The sequence below is a fragment of the Perca fluviatilis genome, chromosome 13 (genome assembly GCF_010015445.1).
Source record: "Perca fluviatilis chromosome 13, GENO_Pfluv_1.0, whole genome shotgun sequence".
In the NCBI taxonomy this organism is placed as follows: Eukaryota; Metazoa; Chordata; class Actinopteri; order Perciformes; family Percidae; genus Perca; species Perca fluviatilis.
In genome coordinates this window covers 28,548,332-28,571,220 of record NC_053124.1, presented here as the reverse complement: position 1 = coordinate 28,571,220, position 22,889 = coordinate 28,548,332, and the positions used below count along the sequence as shown (strand labels likewise).

Sequence of the window (22,889 nt, the reverse complement as noted above, 5' to 3'; positions counted from 1 at the left end):
GGAGGAATGGGCAAAAATGTCAGTCTCTCGCAAAACTGATAGAGACATACCCTCAAGCGACTTACAGCTGTAATCGCAGCAAAAGGTGGCGCTACAAAGTATTAACTTAAGGGGGCTGAATAATTTTGTAACCCAATATTTCAGTTTTTATTTGTTTAAAAGGTTTGAAATATTCAATAAATTTCGTTCCACTTCATGATTGTGTCCCACTTGTTGTTGATTCTTCACAAAAAATTACAGTTTAATATCTTCATGTTTGAGGCCTGAAATGTGGCAAAAGGTCGAAAAGTTCAAGGGGGCCGAATACTTTCGCAAGGCACTGTATGTGGATCGTAATAAACTAAACAAAAAAAACAAAAGTTTCACCGAGTAACAAGTGACGATGCTCAGTCTAAATTCCCATTGGCTCAGATGAAGGGTGATGACAGCGCTCCTTCTGGTTTTATCCTCAGTTCACCCTGATTTCTCGAGCTAGTGATAATGGGACAAGCGCCTCTTTTACGCAAGTCAGGGGGGAGTGGCCAGACATAATTACCTCAAAACAATATTTTTAAGTTTAACTCCTTAAGCAGTTACAGTGGGGTCACATATTATGACAACTTACCCAATATGCTGGTCCCTTAAATATTTAGTTCTTTACAGTAGAATATGAATATTTTAAATGTAGGTCTAGTGTTAGGTTTTAGGTAGGTTATTACAAATGTAAGTGGTGCATGCAGCAGCGCCCTCTGCGGTCCCAGTTTCTGATGGTCAGGCTGCTCGGAGAGACCAGTGTTATTTCTCCAGGTTGGAGGACGGCTCGTTTTGATGAAAGTGAGTTTGGAGCTCGTTGTTTCCCTCAGTGCGGTAGGAAAGATGCGTCGTTTGTGATTTAATATCATTTCGCTATTTGATCCCGGAAGTTCGAATCTGTTTTCTTTCTAACTTTACCGAAGTCCAGGCCTCAGACACGTCTTTATCAAAACAAGATGAAAAAGTTCCTGTTGTTGCTTCTCTTCTGTCACGTCTCATCTCCAGGTAAGATCACATTTTAAATCTTTACTTTACTTTGAACTCAGCTCTGCGTTTAGTTTCTGTGTAGCTCTGGAACACAGCTGGAGTTTAGTTTCACTTTAACTTCAACTCGAGACTATCATGTTTTAGATTAACTGAATCATACGGCCATCATATTTATAATAAAATAATGATATGTGTCTATTTACTGAATCTATGAACCTTGTTTGTCCTGCAGTGAAACACTCACTCAAGTTTTTCCTCACTGCATCTTCTGGAGTCCCAAACTTCCCAGAGTACGTTGCTGCTGGAGTGGTGGATGAAGTTCTGGTGGGTAACTGCGACACCAAGAAAAAGATAGTAGAACCCAAACAGGACTGGATGAAAACATTTTTAGAAAACAATCCTCAGCATTTGGAGTTTTATACTCAAACATGTTTGGAGATTGAGCCAAATTTCTTCAAAGCCACAATGGATGACTTAAAGCAGCGCTTCAACCAAAGTGGAGGTACAGTATTTATACATGTTACATTTAACTTTTACTGCTAAACTGTAAAGTGACCTAAACTCATTCCCACCCTGAGATAATGAAATTCTAAACATCAATAGTCAAAATATCTTCACAATAACATAAACAGGAAGAGGAAATACAAGACCTGTCCTTCATTGACCTGTCAGATAATGTGATTGACGGCCTTATCATCTGTCTGGACAGGTTATATTTCAGGAATCCAAATGTTTAGTTTACCATCTGAAGCTTTGTGTTGCTGCATAACGCTTAAAAAGTGAAATAACTAAGATTTTGATATTGCATGTTGGAAAATTGGAAGCCTGTCTATATCATGTACTTCATCATGTACAGAATAAATATTCTGTTAACAAAGTAAACTTTCATTGCACAAAATCAGACTAATGAAATGCAGCTGCCTTTCCGAGATGCTAATCCAAGAAGTATAAAATAATGCAATAACTATAAGTTGTTGGTCAATGAACCTGGGACTGCATCCAAGGCTGCAGATGTTAGACAGCACCAGTTGATAACAGAACACAAGGAGGAGAGAGATCAGGTCCTCAGCTGGACACCAAGCAGGGATGGTTCATTTCATGTTCCACATCTGAAACCCTAAACTATGGAGTGACCCACACTGGTGTCACTTTGTAGATATATAACAGTTGGATGTGCACAGAATGCACACTTGTTTCATTGCCATCAGCAGTCATCTGGGAATGTACAGAGTAGTTACTATTTAAGCTGTGAAATAGAAATGGGGTTCCATCACCCATAGCAACCTCTCCTTCAAACACCACACCATCAAATCAGCAGAACTCCCTATTGTGGGAGTAATGTTATGTTTTATTTTTGATTTTTTGCTTCATATGATCATTTTAATTAATGTAAAGTGTCTAAGTACCATCAAAAGCACTCTATAAATAAAATGTATTATTATGCATTATTAATAATTCCAGTGTCTGTCTCTCAGGTGTCCACATTCTCCAGAGGATGAGTGGCTGTGAGTGGGACAATGAGACTGGAGAGGTCAATGGTTTTAATCAGTATGGTTATGATGGAGAAGACTTCCTAGCATTGGACCTGAAGACAGCGACATGGATCGCTCCAAAACCACAGGCTGTCATCACCAAACAAAGTTGGGATGCGGACAAATCTAGAATAAAACACAATGAGATTCTCTTCACTGAGATTTATCCTGAATGGCTGAAGATGTATTTGGACTACGGCAACAGCTCTCTGTTGAGAAAAGGTAGAATCACATTTCCTGATGTAGTTTGATGAACACAACAATGTTCATACAGTCTGCTCAGACTGAACTGCCATTTTATTATCACTCCAATCAGTCTGACATCACCTTCTTTTTGGCTGTTTTCTGTGGTGGTAAGATTTGATCTAGCCCTCCTCAATCAGTAGAGACTGACAAGTTAGAGTGCTCTGACATTACTTTCTATCAATAGCCAATGATAGCCAGTGCACAGTTAGCATACGGTGAGTAAGTTTAACTGCATTGACAGGTGGTCTGTCAGTTGGTCCGTTTGTCCTTCAGCTTGTTACAGACTGACTGGATGGCTGTAAAATACTGTACATATATTCATGGTCCCCAGAGAATCAATTGTAAAAACTTTGAACCTCTGACTTTTCAGCTAACGCCATCATCAGGTCAAATCCTTCTGTTTATCCAGCCATTTGATTTATGACCAAATACCTGCAAAACTAATGACATTCTCTCAGCCTCAGCTGTACTTTAGGTTTAGCACTAATGAGGAAATATTAGAATGCTAACATGCAGAACTGAGATTATAACCTGCCAAACATCAACATGCTGCTAAAATTAGCTCAAAGCGTCGCTGTACATCAGAACAACCTCAGAACTGCTAGCATGGCTTTAAACTCTTAGTCTTGTTGTTTGATTTTTATTTACTTATTTATTTTACTACTGTTAACAATTCCCTATTGTATTTTTATTCATTTTTCTTTTTCCGTTGTTTTCTTTCCTTTAACGTTTGATCTCTCTCTCTCTCTCTCTCTCTCTCTCTCTCTCTCTCTCTCTCTCTCTCTCTCTCTCTCTCTCTCTTCTCTCTCTCTCTCTCTCTCTCTCTCTCTCTCTCTCTCGCTCTTCTCTCAGTGTCTCCTCCAGAAGTCTCCCTCCTTTCCAGTCAGCTGCCACGCTACAGGTTTCTACCCTGACAGAGCCATGATGTTCTGGAGGAAAGATGGAGAGGAGCTTCATGAGGACGTGGACCTCGGAGAGATCCTCCCCAACCACGATGGATCCTTCCAGATGAGTGTTGACCTGGACCTTTCATCAGTCCCAGCTGAAGACTGGAGGGAGGGCACACGTGTGTTTCAGCTCTCTGGTGTGGAGGACGACATCGTCACCAAACTGGACAAAGCAGAGATCAGGACCAACAGAGGTAAGACTGGAATCAGATGTGATGGAGCTTGGTTTTTGTTACCTTTGCCAAGGTGGTTATCTTTGTATTCTTTCATATTTGTTTGTTTGCAACAGATTTCTATAAATGCTGGTGGATTATGTTATCCACCAGCATTTATAGAAATCTGTTCGGCCGTAATCCAATAAAGAACTTATGAGAAATGAGTGTGTATAATGCCAACATTTTAATTTCACAGCCTATTAAAGCACAGAACACAGGCTTGAACATAAAACATAATAAATATGTAAGACGTACAATTATGTTAAAAGAACAGCTAAAAACTCCCCACATAAACATATAGAACTACTGTACAGCAGTCACAAGTTGTTCCTGTATGGGAGACAGTGTTGAGATGACGATATGAGGGAGAGGGAGATACAACCGGATGCAATAAAGGTCTCGGTTGCACTCAAACTATTTGTCGCCAGTATGGCTGGCTGTGAGATTTAGATTCTGTGAAGTTATACTTTATTACATAACCAGCCATAAGTCTTAAAAACATTGTTCAACTGTATGCACACTTAGAGGACTGGTGCTGACATTTACTCCAAGAGTTCCTGCAAAGTTACTTTTCACATGTAGATGGCGCCACGAGAAAATGGTAATTAAGTTAGCTCATGCACCAGAGAACAATGAAAAGGAGTGAAGAGCAAATAGCACCACAGTGTGGCTAATTGAAAAAGTACCTTTTACATTTTTGCTTTTACATCCTAAACTCTGAAGTGTAGAAGCAAACTCTTCAGCACGACTTGATAAGTTGCAACAATGTGAATGAACCCAAAGTGTGAATGTTGTGTGTTGGTTCCAGTTCATCCCCCAGAGTTCCCTGCTGGTGCTGCTGTTGGAGTTGCTGTAGGACTGCTGCTGCTGCGCTGGCACTCTGCATCTCTGGACTCTTCATCTGGAGAAGGAACAATAATGGTGAGGAACACTAATGACTTTAATAGGAATACCGCTGATAGACTCGTCCTGCATATTATTTGTGGTACTTTTGGGAAATCAATCCATTTATAGGCGATAGTGAATTTATTAGTTTTCTCCTTTTATAAATTCTGAAATGTAAATGTAATGTAAAAAGTCTAACATTGTTTTCTCTCATCTGTATTTCAGGCTTCCGGCCTGCTAACAGTAAGAATTCTACCTTAAAATACTTCAAATCTAGTGACCTATATTTAGAATAAAATAAAATATAATAGTAGTCTAAATATAGGGCACTATTCAAATCGATTTTCTTTTGCCCCCTTGTGGACAAGCAACTAATATCCTGTTCACCATACAGTCCTTCCAGAAAAATGCTTTTTTGAGTTTTTTTGTGATTGTTGCGGGCAAAAATCCTTGATTATGCGGCAAGTTTTCTTAAAAAATGCAATGGAATATACGGGATATTTATGCAATTTTATGTGATGAAATTGCAGGAACTTGCAAAAATTGCGGGAACTTGCAAAAAACTGTGGTTTGATGAAAAAGAGAAAAAAAAGTGATTCCCCCCAACACGTTGCTTTTCGATGATGTTCACGTCGCATAACTACGTCACTTCATAACGTTCCCATGGCAACAGGGGAAAACGGTTGCTCGTGTAAACGCAACATTTTTCAACTTTCTGCTAAAATGTATTATGTGTAAACGCAACATTTTTCAACTTTCTACTAAGATGTATTATGTGACTTTTTTGCAACGAAAATGCGGGGATTATGAAATCATGCAAGCCCCACATATTTTGGACAGAAATCGGCAATTTATGCGGCAGAAGTGCAGCGTATTTGAAAAAATGCGCCCCCCGCATAAATATGCGGACTTTGGCTGAATATGCATTGAATTATGCGATCGCATAATTGCGTTTTTCTGGAGGGACTGACCATAAAAACTAATGTTCTCCAAAATGTGGACATCAATATGAGAAAAATATGACTTTTACAATTTATTTACTACTTGTCTTGACAGGGTGACAGTGAAGATCAGAAGAGGATGCTGAACTCCACTGAGTGAGGAGTACACATTTTCCTAGACAGGATTGTCTCTAAGAAAAACCCGTCTAGAGATTACTGACTGATACAGGACTGACAGAGCCGGGACGGTGGCTGCCTTTTAAGACTGTAAGACATGAAGTTGGAAGAACCACTAGACGCACAAGTCCCAGCGTTCCAATACTACCGTACTATTTAGTATGTCAGGAAAAAGATTTAGTACATCACAATGCATAGAATGTCAAATGCAGTTTGCCAAAAAATACCAGGATGTGCTACTGCATCTGGTCAGATGTTGCAGTAGACAAGCCAGCATGCTTTTCTGGTTATTCTGACCCACAATCCTTCAGAGGTTTGAATGTGAAAAGATGTTGCAATGAAATCTGAGCCATATTGTGTGAGTGAGGGGATGGATGTATGTATTGTATGAGGTTTAAAGTTCATATAGTTGTTTCATACCATTAAAGTATTTTTCCTGAATTCCTCTTTGGTAAAGGTATTTTGTTATTAATTGAATGTTGAATACATATAATCAGAGTTTATCATGATAAACTCAGGTATTGATCAGCAGCAAGCAGAAAGAGTTCAAGCCTTAAAGTCGCAAACCATAAAATATTGCCTGGATATAAGATGTGTTAGTACAGTAAGCATAAACTCTATAACGTTTTATAAAGTGCTTCAGCAACAATAAGTGAGGATGGAAAGAGAGTAGAAACAGCGCCAAAGCAAGAGCAAAATGAAAACCAGCATCAGGTGTTCAAACATCAACAGAGGTGTTCCATTTCTCTTGTTGGAGCAGTTTTCAGCGTTCACAGCTCCAGATCAGTTCAGGAGCATTCAGCCTGTCACACACAGATCACCTGATCTCATCTTTGGCTTTAAGAAGCTCTCAGCTCTCTACAACATCAACGAAAGCACTCTTGGAGTAGTTGTTTGTTGTCGATATTTTTGATCAGGACTGTTTTCAAATCAGCCACACAGAACACAAGAAGAAGAAGACACTACTGCACCCCCACAAACTGCAGAGTATCTGATCTGGAGCTGACAGTGAACCCTGACCTCCCGCAAGATTTAATACATGTCTGCACATTACATTAGATTATATTACATTACAGTCCTGAATTCCCACTAGGTGGCAGTATCGGCCTACAGCTGTTACGGATATACATATTCATGCTGCTAATAATTCTTACATTTATATTACATTACATTATATTACATTAGCCTACATATTATTCTAGAAGATCGCAGCAAAATACATTGGCTACAGATCTAGAAGATCTGAGCAGCAGAAGGTAGAATACTCCTTTCATATGTGAACACAGCTGAGAAACCAGAATAAAGCCCCGCATGTCTCCCCATCCTCTAACACAGGCTGAAATTATTTTTAATATTAATATTATATAAGTATATTAGATTATAAACAAGGTAAGGGGAGACTACCCCAGGTGAATAGGACAAAATAATGAACTAACAGATGGCAACATGAAACTTCCCCACTTAATTACTTACATTGAGACATATTTTTGTATTACAAGTTTTCTGAAATGTTATCTTTAAATATGCAAATGAGTCATTATCTAATGCTAATTTTGGTGAATTTAGGAGAAATTTGCAGATGCAAATAGACAAAGTGTAGTAAAATAAACACCTAAATGTATGTTTTTTTTTTTCCCCCCCAATAGTCTGAAAGAAGACTATGCTATGGAAGCAAAATAGCCCAAAAACTCAAAATTGAAAAATGATGGTTTTGCCTGGGGTGTTTCCTCTTAAGACGACCATGTATGAATTAAGGTGACACATTTTCTTTTTTTTTTTTTTTTTTACTACTTATGTTATGTAGGCTACGTTGTGTATATATGTGGATCGTAATAAACTAAACCAAAAAAAACAAAAGTTTCACCGAGTAACAAGTGACGTTGATGCTCAGTCTAAATTCCCATTGGCTCAGATGAAGGGTGATGACAGCGCTCCTTCTGGTTTTATCCTCAGTTCACCCTGGTTTCTCGAGCTAGTGATAATGGGACAAGCGCCTCTTTTACGCAAGTCAGGGGGGAGTGGCCAGAAATAACTACCTCAAAACAATATTTTTAAGTTTAACTCCTTAAGCAGTTACAGTGGGGTCATATATTCTGACAACTTACCCAATATGCTGGTCCCTTAAATATTTAGTTCTTTACAGTAGAATATGAATATTTTAAATGTAGGTCTAGTGTAAGGTTTTAGGTAGGTTATTACAAATGTAACTGGTGCATGCAGCAGCGCCCTCTGCGGTCCCAGTTTCTGATGGTCAGGCTGCTCGGAGAGACCAGTATTATTTCTCCAGGTTGGAGGACGGCTCGTTTTGATGAAAGTGAGTTTGTAGCTCGTTGTTTCCCTCAGTGCGGTAGGAAAGATGCGTCGTTTGTGATTTAATATCATGTAATGCGTGTGCAGGTTCTGTAAAGATGAATGCCCACAAACCATTTAAACAGTAAGCGAGAATTGTATTCACTTCACAATAGTTTGTCCTAGTTGGCGATACAGGTTAGAAATTGTAATCACCTCAAAACAGTGGCATAATTCCTAACACTGTGCCCCTTTAACACAAGAAAAGAATGACACATTTATGAATACAACAAATGCCATAAAACAAACAATACACCCATAACCTTCATAAACAAAGATGCGTCCGGTCTAAAATCAGCCACTATAAACGATAGACGAGCCTCACCACATCCGCGCACCTTCACACTACACAATACAAACAAACGTTCACAATTCATATATCACAACAGTATAAATAGCATATAAATAACATCATGCACATAACAAGATTTACACATACCATTAATAAGCTAAAGTGCCCAAAAGAGGAAGGAACCTGCTCCCTTTAACGCGTAAAAACAACAACATTACCCTCCAGCTGAGTTTGACGCTACCAGCAGCGTGCCCGGCTACCGTGCGCGTAACCACACCTGTAGCGGCAGCGCCTCACATTCACCCCCCCCAGAACACAAATCATCGCCCCGATGATAGGGCTAAGAGCCAACACTTAGGTACCTGCCGGGTCCAATACCTCACAGCATGGAAGATTTACTTAAGTTATCCATAATGGTGGACAGAATCTCTTTTAAGGTACCTAACCATAAATTGTTAAGATGGGCCACTACCTGGGCTCCAGCCCGTCCCCCTCGCCTTGGCACTGCAGACCGTGGTAGATGAAAGGGATTGGAATGCACTCCGGCCGTGCTCCTAGCCGACCGTTGCAGCCCCACTGGAGAAGGGTCTCGTTCCTCCTCTGACAACTCTGGGTCCGACACCTGTTGTGCAACAGCTGCTATATCCCCCATCTCACTCTCTCCTGATCCTTCAGGGCCCACCTGCATGCTCACCTCCGCTTCCTTCGAGTTGCTGTCCTGTCCCGGGGCGTCATTGCAGACACCCCCATCAAACTCCACTTCTGGAGAAACCTTCTTGAGCAGCACCCCCATGTCCTCTTCTGACTCCTCATCTGCTGAAACCTCGTTCTGCTGCACGCCAGCTCTCACACTCTGCCCCAGAGGTGGTTCCACAGACCCAGCCTTACCACAGGGCCTGAGCTCCATCCGATGTACATTACTGGGGGCCAAGGGCCCATCCACTGGAGCCACAGTGTACACCCCCCCCTTGGGGTTCGGCCGAGGCAGCACTTGGTAGGGAACTGGCAGCCATACGTCCTGAATCTTATGCCGACCCTTAAAGGTGCGATTCCGCCTATAGAATCAAACTGATCCTCCTGTAAAGCACTCTGTCGAGATGAGGGCCCATGGCTTTGTCTACGGGCATCCGCATGCAGGGTCATTTGCCTACGTGCATGATTGTGAGCTGTCTTTAGTTGCTGCTGATGCATATGGATCCAATCATCGGTCGTCCCTCCAAACTCCTCTCCTCCTACTCCCAATAAAACATCCACTGGCAGGTTGGGGGACCTGCCAAACATCAAGAAATATGGGGTGTAGCCAGTACTGGCATGTTCTGAGGTGTTGTAAGCAAAAACCACCTCCGGCAAGTGCTCCATCCATCTCCTCTTTTTTTCTGGGGGCAGCATCCTCAATAGATCGTGAAGGGTGCGATTAAAACGCTCGCACTGACCATTCCCCTGGGGGTGATATGGGGTGGTGCGGCTCCGGCTCATTCCATACACCTTGCACAGATTCTTTATCATTTCTGCTTCAAAACACCGCCCTTGATCCGAGTGAATTCTTTGAGGAACTCCGTACTTCTGAATCCACTCCCTCACCCTTGCCACCGTCACAGCCTTCTGATCTCGGGTGGGCACGGTCACTGTGAACTTGGAGAATACATCGGTGAACAGAAGTACATTTTCACGACCATCGCTAGATGGCTCTAATACTGTAAAATCCATGGCCAGCACCTCCAATGACTCAAACTTCCCCATTCCGTCACCACTTTCGGCAGTGGGGCCTTAGCCACAATACAGCGCTCGCATCTCCAACAGTACTCCTCAATCTCCGCGTGCATTCCTGGCCAGTAGCATCTGGCCCGAACCAGCTGGAATGTCCTCTTGACGCCTTGATGTCCATGACTATCGTGCATATGGTGCAGGACTTCCGCACGCACACTGTGGGGCAGCAGCAGCTGCTTCAGACGTCCCCGTTTCGAGTCCAGTAGCTCCCGATACAGTACCCCAGCCTCCTCCGTAATAGTCTCCCACTGCCGCAGGAGCTCCAATGTTTTCCTGCCCTCCGTTACACGTTCTGCCCGGGTGGGTTTCTGCCCTCGCCGCCAATATTTCAGGAACGCCACGAACACTGTATCAGCCTGCTGTTTGGAAGCCAAAAAGTCACTAGAATACATTGGGAAGCTTGATGAGGCCCCCATAGTAGGGCTGGGCGATATGGACCAAAAGTCATATCCCGATATATTTTGGCTGAATATCGATATACGATATATATCCCGATATTTTTTTCCGCGAAGTGAGAGCAAATGTTCAGTCAAAGCCCAAATCAAATATGACATGTCACAAGTAGTTTCATAGAAACAGTTGCAAAATCAAATAAATAATAAACCGGTTTCTTCACCTGGTTCATGATTAAATGCTCAGCTGTTCAAATAACAATAAAATGTAAACCTAAATACTGTATAACAGGAGTAACTTTTTGAAATCAAAGCTCCATAGGCTTTTTGTGATTCGTTCCAAAGGTCAATTAAGCTTTTGATATTAATATAATCTACTTTGTTCAAAATGTAATGCCTCATGCCTGTAAGCCTAGGTTATAGTCCCATTCTTCCACTTGATACTGCTTCCACTTAAGTAAACTAAAAGATGAACTATCGACTACAAAACAAAGAAACTAATTAATGTGTTACAAAGAATATTTATTATGATCGGTTCACAGATCTGAGTTCAAACGGAAACTTCACCCTTCTGAACTAAGAGTTTCTGCTTCAAGGTGAAGTTTAAACAGACTGAAATGTCCAGGCTCATTCCTCCACTATTTATTTCTGTATGTATTTATGCGTTACATGTAATTTTAACGGGCACTGAGCTCCAGATCCTGCAGCCGCAGACGGTCGCTGCCCCGCTGTAGCCTCTCTCCGTCCGCCTGCCGGCCGAAACTTAGTGGAACTTTCCGCCAATATCGACATACAGTTCGTCCTGGACTACGTGTAAGATCCTAACGGTCACAACTCTGTCTTTGGCTGGTCCGATCTGGATCAGCGGGGACCGGCGCAGCAGCGAGCTGTTTTGTTTTTTGCCGGGGAAGAGACGCTGCGGCCGGCCACGGGGCTCTCCGCCTCCCGCTGCCGCCGGAGCTCAGATTGCTGGTCGAAGGCGGCATATATAATCATAAAACACATTGTCACCTGTTAAATGTTATCCATTGCGGTTTGTTCTTTTCATTTCCTCTATCGAACATAATTAAGCAGTACAAAAGTCCGGCATCTTTAGCGTTGATCTGAATGCTTCGGACCCCTGTTCCAAGATGGCGGCGGGTTTTGACGTATGTTTAGAACCTCACGGCGACATATCTATGGGAGCAAGGATCACATTTGAACTATATCGATATATGCGATATGGTCTAATTCCATATCTCATTTAAAAATATATCGATATATTTGTTTATATCGATATATCGCCCAGCCCTACCCCATAGTATTCATTGCAGCTGTGAACTGGCCTCCTACCCCGGCTGCCAGAGTAGTTTTCACCTGCTCGATGGTTTGACACACCCCTGGGCCATCGTCCTTCACATACTGCCTTGACAACCCATCCGCATTTGCATTCTGCTTTCCAGGCCGGTAGCGCAGCTCAAAATCAAACTGAGCGAGCTCCGCCACCCACCTTTGCTCCACGGCTCCCAACCTTGCGGTCGCCAGATGACTCAGTGGATTATTGTCCGTAAAAACAGTGAATCGCCGTCCCAGCAGGTAGTCATGGAACTTATCTTTAACAGCCCACTTAAGGGCCAGTAGCTCCAACTTCATAGCACTGTAGTTATCCATATTCCTCTCAGAGCGCCGCAACCCTCGGCTTGCATAGGCCACCGGCCCCCGGCCCCCCTCGCCATCCTGCGACAAAACCGCCCCCAACCCTTGATGGCTAGTGTCAATCTCCACATACAAAGGCTTAGTGAAATCCGCATAGGCCAGCACTGGAGCTGAGGTGAGCCGCCTTTTTAGTACATGGAACGCACTCTCACATTCCAAACTCCACAACTGCTTGAAGGGGACCCCACTAGACCTGGAGCCCAGGCCCTTGTGGGAACCCATAGCCGAAAGAGCGTGGAGAGGGGCGGCAATACGCGAAAAGTTTTCCACAAACCTCCCAAATCCCAAACCTCGCAAATCCCAGGAAAGACAGAAGCTCTGCAAAATTAGCAGGGCACCTCCACTCGGCCACAGCCCGAATTTTCTCTGGATCGGTTGCAACACCCTCTGCCGAGATAACATGGCCCAAAAATGGCACCTCAGGTTGGAACAGTGAACATTTGCTCCACTTCACCTTCAGGCCGTGCTCCCGAAACCTGGAGAGCACCATCCGCAGTCGAGTCAGGTGCTGACTAAACGATGTGGAAAACACCACCACGTCATCCAGGTACAGCAGCAAGGACTGGAAATGCTCGTCACCGAATATACGCTCCATGAGTCGCTGAAAGGTCCCAGGTGCATTGCAAAGACCAAACGGCATTCGATTAGATTTAAACAAGCCGAATGGTGTGCAAAATGCAGTCTTCTGCCGGTCATTCTCTGCTACCACCACCTGGTTGTAACCGCTCGCCAGGTCCAGCGTTGAAAACCACTGGGCACCTCCCAGTGCATCCAATGACTCTTCAATCCTGGGCAGAGGGTACGCATCCTTCCGGGTCTTGGTGTTAAGTTGCTGGTAGTCTACACACATCCTCAAAGTCCAGTCCTTCTTCCGCACAATTACCAGAGGCGAGGGCTGCAACTCTCCCTAATAACTCCCTGCTGTAAAAGCTGCATTATATGTGCCTTAACCTCCTCGTACTGACTTGGGGGAAGTCTGCGATAGCGCTGTTTAACTGGGGTGTTATCTAAGAGTGGAATCTCATGCTGTATAACCTCGGTGCAGCCCAACTCACTATCACTTCTAGCAAACACATCAGCATTTTCCTCCAGCAACTCCCTCACCTGGGCTAACTGATGCTCATCCAAATAAGCACTACTGAATTCAAAAGGAAACCTAGGTGACTCTGCCGAAGGCTGCACCAAGGTGGCCTCTTGCATATGGACAGACACTTCCACTTCCAATGCGTGGTTCCAAGCATACATCTGTATGGCCAACATTAACAACAGGGACTATCAGCTCTCCTCCCTGCATCCACACATATGAGGTAGACACCAGCAAGTTACCCTGCTCACAGCGCCAAATGTAATGCGTGTGCAGGTTCTGTAAAGATGAATGCCCACAAACCGTTTAAACAGTAAGCGAGAATTTTATTCACTTCACAATAGTTTGTCCTAGTTGGCGATACAGGTTAGCAATTGTAATCACCTCAAAACAGTGGCATAAGTCCTAACACTGTGCCCCTTTAACACAAGAAAAGAATGACACATTTATGAATACAACAAATGCCATAAAACAAACAATACACCCACAACCTTCATAAACAAAGATGCTACCGGTCTAAAATCAGCCACTATAAACGATAGACGAGCCTCACCACATCCGCGCACCTTCACACTACACAATACAAACAAACGTTCACAATTCATATAGCACAACAGTATAAATAGCATATAAATAACATCATGCACATAACAAGATTTACACATACCATTAATGAAGCCTAAGTGCCCAAGAGGAAGAAACTGCTCCACGCTGCCAGTTAATCAGTGTCCAACAAACATTACCCTCCAGCTGAGTTTGACGCTACCTTATGCCGTCATCAGCAGCGTGCCCGGCTACCGTGCGCGTAACCACACCTGTAGCGGCAGCGCCTCACAATCATTTCGCTATTTGATCCCAGAAGTTATAATCTGTTTTCTTTCTAACTTTATCGAAGTCCACCACTGTCCGGACACGTCTTTATCAAAACAAGATGAAAAAGTTCATGTTGTTGCTTCTCTTCTGTCACGTCTCATCTCCAGGTAAGATCACATTTTAAATCTTTACTTTACTTTGAACTCAGCTCTGCGTTTTGTTTCTGTGTAGCTCTGGAACACAGCTGGAGTTTCACTTTAACTTCAACTCGAGACTATCATGTTTTAGATTAACCATCTAGATGCATGACCTACCAACACTCTTCCATGTGTGGGGTCAAAAATGACCCCAATTAGAATTAAAGCGTTTTATATATTAAACTTAAGAAATTTCTTTCTTAAGTCAAAAAACTACTTACTACTTAACAATACAATATCACACACACACACACACACACACACACACACACACACACACACACCATGATTGTGATCAAGAGTATATTTACATAGTGTGCATGTCTAAGGGCAACACAGTCTCACAGGCGTTAGTGAAATGTTCACGTTATTTTTAATCTATTGATTCGTGTACAGACACGATTATCTCGTTTATTTCGTGTTGCTGAGAACGTCATTTATTCGTGTGGTCAGCACATAATGGGAAGCATCCACCACCCCAACCAACCTCCCTACGCGGATTTTCGGCATTTCATACTACTCGCTACTGTAATCGTGCTTCGATCACGAAATATGCTTCCCATTGAAATTCATTAGTTTAAAAATCGTCCTCACCAACATGAAAAAAAATAGATATTAAATAACGTGACCATTTCACGAACTACTGAGAAGTGCTGTAAATGCTAGCAGGTTTACAGCCACTACTAAAAATAATAAATCATATTGAAATCATTTTTGCTCTACTGAAAGCGCATGAAATCTTGCAAAACGTGCTTGTCTTTATAGCTTGTAACTATTGTTACATTCCATAGACTAAACATTTAATTGTCTGATTATCTTTCAGAAATCAGTATTCAATGTTGAAATGTCAAGCGTATAACAATTAAATCAGTGTGGAATTAGGGTAAAGTAAAGTAAACATGAAGGGATTTTGGTAAGCACTGTTTCGAATAAGAATACACTAATGCAGTTAGTAGCAGTGATCAGATCAGTGATTGGTAGAGTATTAAAAATAATATTAACATTTAGTAAAAATAACCTTCAGGGTGGTGAGACTGCTGGCATTAGATGTGTGGATCAACAGTAAATGTATACCTGACAGTCACAGTTGATAAAAATCAAAGGCTCCTAGGGTTAACCTTTGAAATTCCATAGAAAATGCTTGGGGTCATTTTTGACCCCACGTATGGAAAAGTGTGGTACTGATACAAAACATGCAATTACTTAAAAAATATAACAATTAGATACAAATCCAAATTGCCTCATGTAAAAGACAACCTACTTGAGGAATCATACTACCATCATATTTATGATACAATAATGATATGCGTCTATTTATACTGAATCTATAAACCTTGTTTGACCTTCAGTGAAACACTCACTCAAGTTTTTCTTCACTGGATCTTCTGGAGTCCCAAACTTCCCAGAATTTGTGGCTGCTGCAGTGGTGGATGAAGTTCTGGTGGGTTACTGCGATACCAAGCAAAAGATAGCAGAACCCAAACAGTACTGGGTGGAAACATTTTTAGAAAATAATCCTCAGCAGTTGGAGTTTTACACTCAAAGATTTTTGGAGATTGAGCCAAACTTCTTCAAAGCCAGAATAGATAACTTCAAGCAACGCTTCAACCAAAGTGGAGGTACAGTATTTAAACATGTTACATTTAACTTTTACTGCCAAACTGTAAAGTGACCTAAACTCATTCCCACCCTGAGATAATGAAATTCTAAACATCAATAGTCAAAATATCTTCACAATAACATACACAGGAAGAGGAAATACAAGACATGTCCTTCATTGACCTGTCAGATAATGTGATTGAGGGCCTTATCATCTGTCTGGACAGGTTTGATTTCAGGAATCCAAATGTTTTGTTTGCCATCTGAAGCTTTGTGTTGCTGCATAACGCTTAAAAAGTGAAATAACTAAGAGTTTGATATTACATATTGGAAAATTGGAAGCCTGTGTAGGCTTTTTTTTCATCATGTACGTAATAAATATTCTGTTAACAAAGTAAACTTTCATTACACAAAATCAGACTAATGAAATGCAACTGCCTTTCTGATATGGTAATCCAAGAAGTAGAAAATAATGCAATAACTATAAGTTGTTGGTCAATTGAACCTGGGACTGCATCCAAGGCTGCAGATGTTAGACAGCACCAGTTGTATGATAACAGAACACAAGGAGGAGAGAGATCAGGTCCTCAGCTGGACACCAAGCAGGGATGGTTCATTTCATGTTCCACATCTGAAACCCTAAACTATGGAGTTACCCACACTGGGTTTTTTTATATATATATATATATATATATATATATATATATATATATATATATTTGTATATATATATATGTATATATGTATATATATATATATATATATATGTATATATATATATATATGTATGTATATATGTATTGGTATGTATGTATGTAAGTGTGTGTGTGTGTGTGTGTGTGTACTGTATATATATAACAGTTGGATGTGTACAGAATGCACACACTTGTTTCATTCCCATCAGCAGTCATCTGGGAATTTACAGAGTAGTTACTATTTAAGCTGTGAAATAGAAAATAAGTAATTAATAAGAAATAAGTACCGTCAAAAGCACTCTATAAAAAAATATTATTATATTATTATTAATAATTACAGTCTCCGTCTCTCAGGTGTCCACATTTTCCAGGAGATGAGTGGCTGTGAGTGGGACGATGAGACTGGAGAGGTCAATGGTTTTAATCAGTATGGTTATGATGGAGAAGACTTCCTAGCATTGGACCTGAAGACATCTACATGGATCGCTCCAAAACCACAGGCTGTCATCACCAAACAAAGATGGGATGCTGACAAATCTAGAATAAAATACAATGAAATTTACCTCACTGAGATTTATCCTGAATGGCTGAAGATGTATGTGGACTACGGCAAGATCTTTCTTCTGAGAAAAGGTAGAATCACATTTCCTGATGTAGTTTCATGAACACAACAATGTTCATACCGTCTGATCAGACTGAACTGTCATTTTATTATCACTCCAATCAGTCTGACATCACCTTCTTTTTGGCTGTTTTCTGTGGTGGTAAGATTTGATCTAGCCCTCCTCAATCAGTAGAGACTGACAAGTTAGAGTGCTCTGACATTACTTTCTATCAATAGCCAATGATAGCCAGTGCACAGTTAGCATACGGTGAGTAAGTTTAACTGCATTGACAGGTGGTCTGTCAGTTGGTCTGTTTGTCATTCAGCTTGTTACAGACTCACTGGATGGCTATAAAATACTGTACATATATTCATGGTCCCCAGAGAATCAATTGTAAAAACTTTGAACCTCTGACTTTTCAGCTAACGCCATCATCAGGTCAAATCCTTCTGTTTATCCAGACATTTGATTTATGACCAAATACCTGCAAAACTAATGACATTCTCTTAATTTTTCTTTTTCTGTTATTTTCTTTCCATTCACGTTTGACCTTTCTCATCTCACTCGCTCTCTCTCTCTCTCGCGCTCTTTCTCCCTGTTTCTCTCTCTCTCTCTCTCTCTCTCTCTCTCTCTCTCTCTCTCTCTGTCTCTCTCTCTCTCTCTCTCTCTCTCTCTCTCTCTCTGTCTCTGTCTCTCTCTCTCTCTCTCTCTCTCTCTCTCTGTCTCTCTCTCTCTCTCTCTCTCTCTGTCTCTGTCTCTCTCTCTCTCTCTCTCTCTCTCTCTCTCTCTCTCTCTCTCTCTCTCTCTCTCTCTCTCTCTGCAGATCTTCCCTCAGTGTCTCTCCTCCAGAAGTCTCCCTCCTCTCCAGTCAGCTGCCACGCTACAGGTTTCTACCCTGACAGAGCCATGATGTTCTGGAGGAAAGATGGAGAGGAGCTTCATGAGGACGTGGACCTCGGAGAGATCCTCCCCAACCACGATGGATCCTTCCAGATGAGTGTTGACCTGGACCTTTCATCAGTCCCAGCTGAAGACTGGAGGAGGTACGACTGTGTGTTTCATCTCGCTGGTGTGGAGGACGACATCATCACCAAACTGGACAAAGCAGAGATCAGGACCAACAGAGGTGAGACTGGAATCAGACGTGAGGAAGGAAACACACATCTAGTTTACTCTAACAGTCCTGGAGTTCATGTATTTTATGTGTTGGATGGGAAGTTTTGTTTCCTTAAATGGTTTTGTTGTCAGTTTCTTTTTTCTAGTTTTTTTAAATATATATCTTTAATGATTAGATCATTAAACCAATCTTTACTTTTACAGTAATGTAAACTAAAAGTTTTAAACTGCTTTGGAGAAATGATTGTTGTCCACCACCATGATGTTTGTGCTGTCTGCCCACCGGTTATATAGCTTTGATTTAATGAAAAAGAAACATTTCAATAATGAAACAAAACACTTCTTTTTAACCACTTTCATACATGTAACAAAGTGTCTGTATACAGGTTAGTGGTCTGGTTGATAAATGGATGTTCTTCTCTTCTAAACTGCTTCATCTGTTCAGGTTGGGACTATTGTTGTTGTTTTCTGCTCAACAGAGAAGCCCACTAACATGACCATCCCCATCATCGCTGCAGTGGTTGTTGTGGCTCTCGTCCTCCTCGCTATGATCGGAGTCCTAGTTTACAGAAAGAAGAAAGGTGAGAGACTCAAACAGAAAGATTGCCTCATTTCTATCTCAGTATTTAGATTTTAGACTTAAAATGAATGCTTTGATCCAGACTTTAATGATGCAGTAGGTAGGCTAAGACTTACAAAACTAACTTTCTGTCATATTTGCTGAAACTGACCCTATGTTTTAAAAAAAAAAAAATCCGGCTCCTCTGGCACCACCTACAGCCTGTAGTGCGAATAGTAAAAATCCACAGTGCCCTGTTCAGATGCACCAATTTTTTTGCTAAGTCCTGGATCTTCCCCAATCCTACAGCACCTTTTAAAAGTGAAGCAAACCTCAAACTTGAGCAGTAAGAGGTGTGAGCTCAGTGCATATCGTTATGATATGACTAGAAGAGACAAATATATATTTTAGGTAAACGTTCATTAATATTTATGTGTTGATATTTCATCATATTTGCTTCTATTCTTCATATATTATGTTTAATGTGTGTTTACTTTTAGATAATCCAGTTGTATTTTATGTATTAGCGTTACAGATAATCCACTCCGAGACATTTCTGTCCCTTTAAGGCTGACCGGCAGTTTGATGGCCCTCAACCAACAGCTGAGTGTAGATAGAGTTTGGTTTGGTTTTGGAACTTTAGGAGTGCCATAAAGAAGAATAAATCTGTAAAAGAAGAGAAACTAAAATTGTGGAATTATAAAGAGTAAGAAATAAAAGAATAAAAAATTAAATCCAAAAATTTTGAAACATAAAGAGAAATGGTCTAAATAAGTAAATAAAAAAATTGGAAATATGAAAAAGAAATAATAGAATGAATAAATGTGGATATATTGGAGCCAAAATTATAATTTTGATATTAACTTATTTTTGGATGAATTGTGCATGAACCCATTGATATTGAGAGTAAACCAGACTCATTATGAACTGGAAAATAAATTAAGAAAGGGAACGAATCCACTGCTATATATATATATATATATATATATATATATATATATATATATATATATATATATATATATATACATACATACATACATACATACATACATACATACATACATACACACACACACACACACACACACACACACACACACACACACACACACGTTTTTTGACTTTTGGAAAGTTTATTTTTTGTACAAGGGAGAGTGGATTAATAAAAAGCCTTTTTGTGAGATGTGTGCTGAGGATACCTATCACCTTAAAGGATAACACTCTGGAGCTGCTTCTGGATCCTACAATGACAATAGCATGATGATGTAATAGTAATAATAATAATAATGTATTTGTAAGTTTGACATCTGAAACAATTTCTTTTTTTCAGGCAAATGCTCTCAATTTTGTACAACTATTATTTTAGATCTTGAGTAGATTTTCAAAAGTAGAAATGAAGACCCAAACAGAAGTGTAAAATATATTTCTAACCAGTGTGAGTGAGTAGTAGTGGCTGTTATTTAGTGGAGAAGAGATGTTCTGTCATTTGCAACTGCAGCATCTAAAAATCATGTTTTTTCTTTATATTTCAGCTGAAAAGACTCAAGACAGTAAGTAGAACTTGTTTTGTACCTACGTTTTGCAGCTTTCATTTTGTTTGTATTAAAATGTTTTAAGTTGAGCAGATGCTCATGTCTATATACACAAAGTGCAGTGCAGCACATTCCAGTAAGCCTTTTTCAGCTACTGCTGTCAGTAACTGCCTTTATTCTGAAGTTGGACAAGTGGACGTAAATAGTTAAATTACGTTACATATTGTATATATATAATATATATCTTAACATTGGCACATTTTGCGATGACAACTATAAACCCAGATGTGTATAAATATGAGCAAAGAACACCAGCTGTTCTGATAAGCATTATTGTGAGTTGATATTTGATGTTACTTATTTACGTGTGTGTGTGTATGTGTGTGTGTGCGCGCATGTGCATGGTGTTATTTTTTTATTTTTTTATAAATTATTATGACAGAATTGACTTAATGCTTTTTTATGGGGGTGTGGTGGGGTGGGGGGCTCGATGGGTTTCTCTGCCTGAGGATTTATTCTGTTCTGTTTTTGTAGACGTGATGATTTCATCTGACACTTATCCTAGGAACTTTGATTAGCCAATCAGATTCAGATCTGTCTGTCTTCTTCACGTTATTTTGTGTTCTGTTCGTCTCAGAATCACCAACCTACAGCAACGTGCCACAGAACGGTAACTAATGGCTCTGTACTGGCTCTGTCTGCCTTACACATCACCTGCTGCACTGCATACAGTCATCTCCATGTTGTCCCAAAGCAACACCAAACTGTCAGCTCACTAGCAAGGACCACACCATCAACCACATACGTCTTGAACAATTTAATAATGAAAGATGATTGGAATGTGAGACCTAAAGTCGCTTGTAGTCATCAGTTGACTTGACATTGACTGCGTTGTGGGGAGGCTTCGGTAGAGAATCCGCCGTAGCACCCGGGCATGACGGACCCTTTAGGACCTAAAGAAGAGGAGAAAGGAGAGGAACAGGAAGAGGGTGGGAGGGAGGGGTGCAGAATGCAAGAGTGAATGAGAGGAGAGGGTTAGGTGGTATTTATAGGAATAATGGAAGAGGCGGGTTTGAGGTGTGGCCCTGCTCCTGAAACTATGCTAGGTAGCCTCAGGAACTGCCTTTATTCTGATGTGAGACAAGTCCAATCATTTAATGCCAAGATTGAATGATGCTAATGTAGAGACACAAAGAAGTGGGGGAGGGGGAACGGCTATCTTGTTAGATAACCTCTCTGCCCCATGGATGGTGCTGCAGTTGTTAGAGCGAGCCATAGAGCGTGGACGTTATATTCTCCTGTTTGGAATACCCAGACACATGAATAGCAGAAAAATAATTTAGTCATAGGGCTCTTTGACAATATACATTTTAATTGGACTTAAATAGACAAGTCTTTTGCTTTAACTTATAATGATGAAGTAAATGTTGATTGCATATGTAAAGGCTGTAGAATAGTGACACCATCTGCGTTTAGATTGGTTCCCTAAGCCTCGCTCTCACTCTGCAATTCTGTCTGCCACCGGGTACGATCTACCTGGAAAATGAAGGCTTCATTTATTAAGTTGTCAACTATTAAATTAATTGCCAACTATTTTGATAATCGATTTATCGGTTTGAGGTTTAAAAATTCTCTGATTCCAGCTTCTTAAATGTGAATATTTTCTAGTTTATTGGCTCCTTTATGACAGTAAACTCAATATTGAGTTGGAGACAAAACGGGACATTTGAGGACGTTGACTATGAAAATATTGGTTAGTTGCAGCCCTAGTGATGACAAGGACAGCTTGAAGTGCGTTATGCACTCCATCCTGTCAGATTTCACTGTCCGTGTCAGCCATCATATTTCATACACCATGTGTCACAGAGATAATCTCCTCTTCATCTGACAGATGGACACATCAGGTTTCTATGTATGTGTCGGTCTGTCGTTCTGACTGTATGTACATAAATCTATCTATCTGTTTTTTTGTCCTTTACTTGATTGTTGTGTAAATTATCTTCTATTTTTTTCTCTTCAGGGTCAGACACTTCTTCAGATAGCTCTCCTAATGGTTCTAATGAAGGTGTAAACAGCAGCACACCATTGACCACAGGTAACTACTGGCTCTGTCTGTCTGAAATGTCACCTGTATTTATGCATGTTTTGAGAAATTCATTTACTGTTACAGTACATCCCAGTGGTTTCACAGCTTTCCAACATTTATACATGATTGAGATATCATTATTCTTTGCACTGTTCATTTATGA

At 40.8% G+C, this 22,889-nt stretch overlaps 1 protein-coding gene and 1 long non-coding RNA gene across 6 annotated transcripts in view; one reads left to right on the top strand and one right to left on the bottom strand.

The window, feature by feature from the left end:
- Positions 1-22,889, top strand: part of LOC120571314 (major histocompatibility complex class I-related gene protein-like) — a 52,006-nt gene that overhangs the window by 17,262 nt on the left and 11,855 nt on the right. The window contains exons 1-9 of one of the 5 annotated variants that reach the window (XM_039820197.1): positions 829-846; positions 941-1,017; positions 1,232-1,501; positions 2,475-2,753; positions 18,254-18,556; positions 19,026-19,127; positions 20,641-20,658; positions 21,278-21,310; positions 22,661-22,735. In XM_039820197.1, the coding sequence (XP_039676131.1) occupies positions 969-1,017; positions 1,232-1,501; positions 2,475-2,753; positions 18,254-18,556; positions 19,026-19,127; positions 20,641-20,658; positions 21,278-21,310; positions 22,661-22,735 (1,129 nt within the window). In that variant the 5' untranslated portion in view covers positions 829-846; positions 941-968. Of the gene's footprint in view, positions 1-758; positions 1,018-1,231; positions 1,502-2,474; positions 2,754-14,377; positions 14,502-15,880; positions 16,151-17,179; positions 17,459-18,253; positions 18,557-19,025; positions 19,128-20,640; positions 20,659-21,277; positions 21,311-22,660; positions 22,736-22,889 lie in introns of those variants that run through there. The other 4 variants (XM_039820198.1, XM_039820199.1, XM_039820200.1 and 1 more) reach the window with 4 other exon arrangements.
- Positions 3,708-18,490, bottom strand: LOC120571330. The gene is made up of 2 exons (XR_005641216.1): positions 18,442-18,490; positions 3,708-3,803 (listed from the first exon to the last, which is right to left on the bottom strand). It is a non-coding gene; the product is annotated as an uncharacterized LOC120571330 (long non-coding RNA).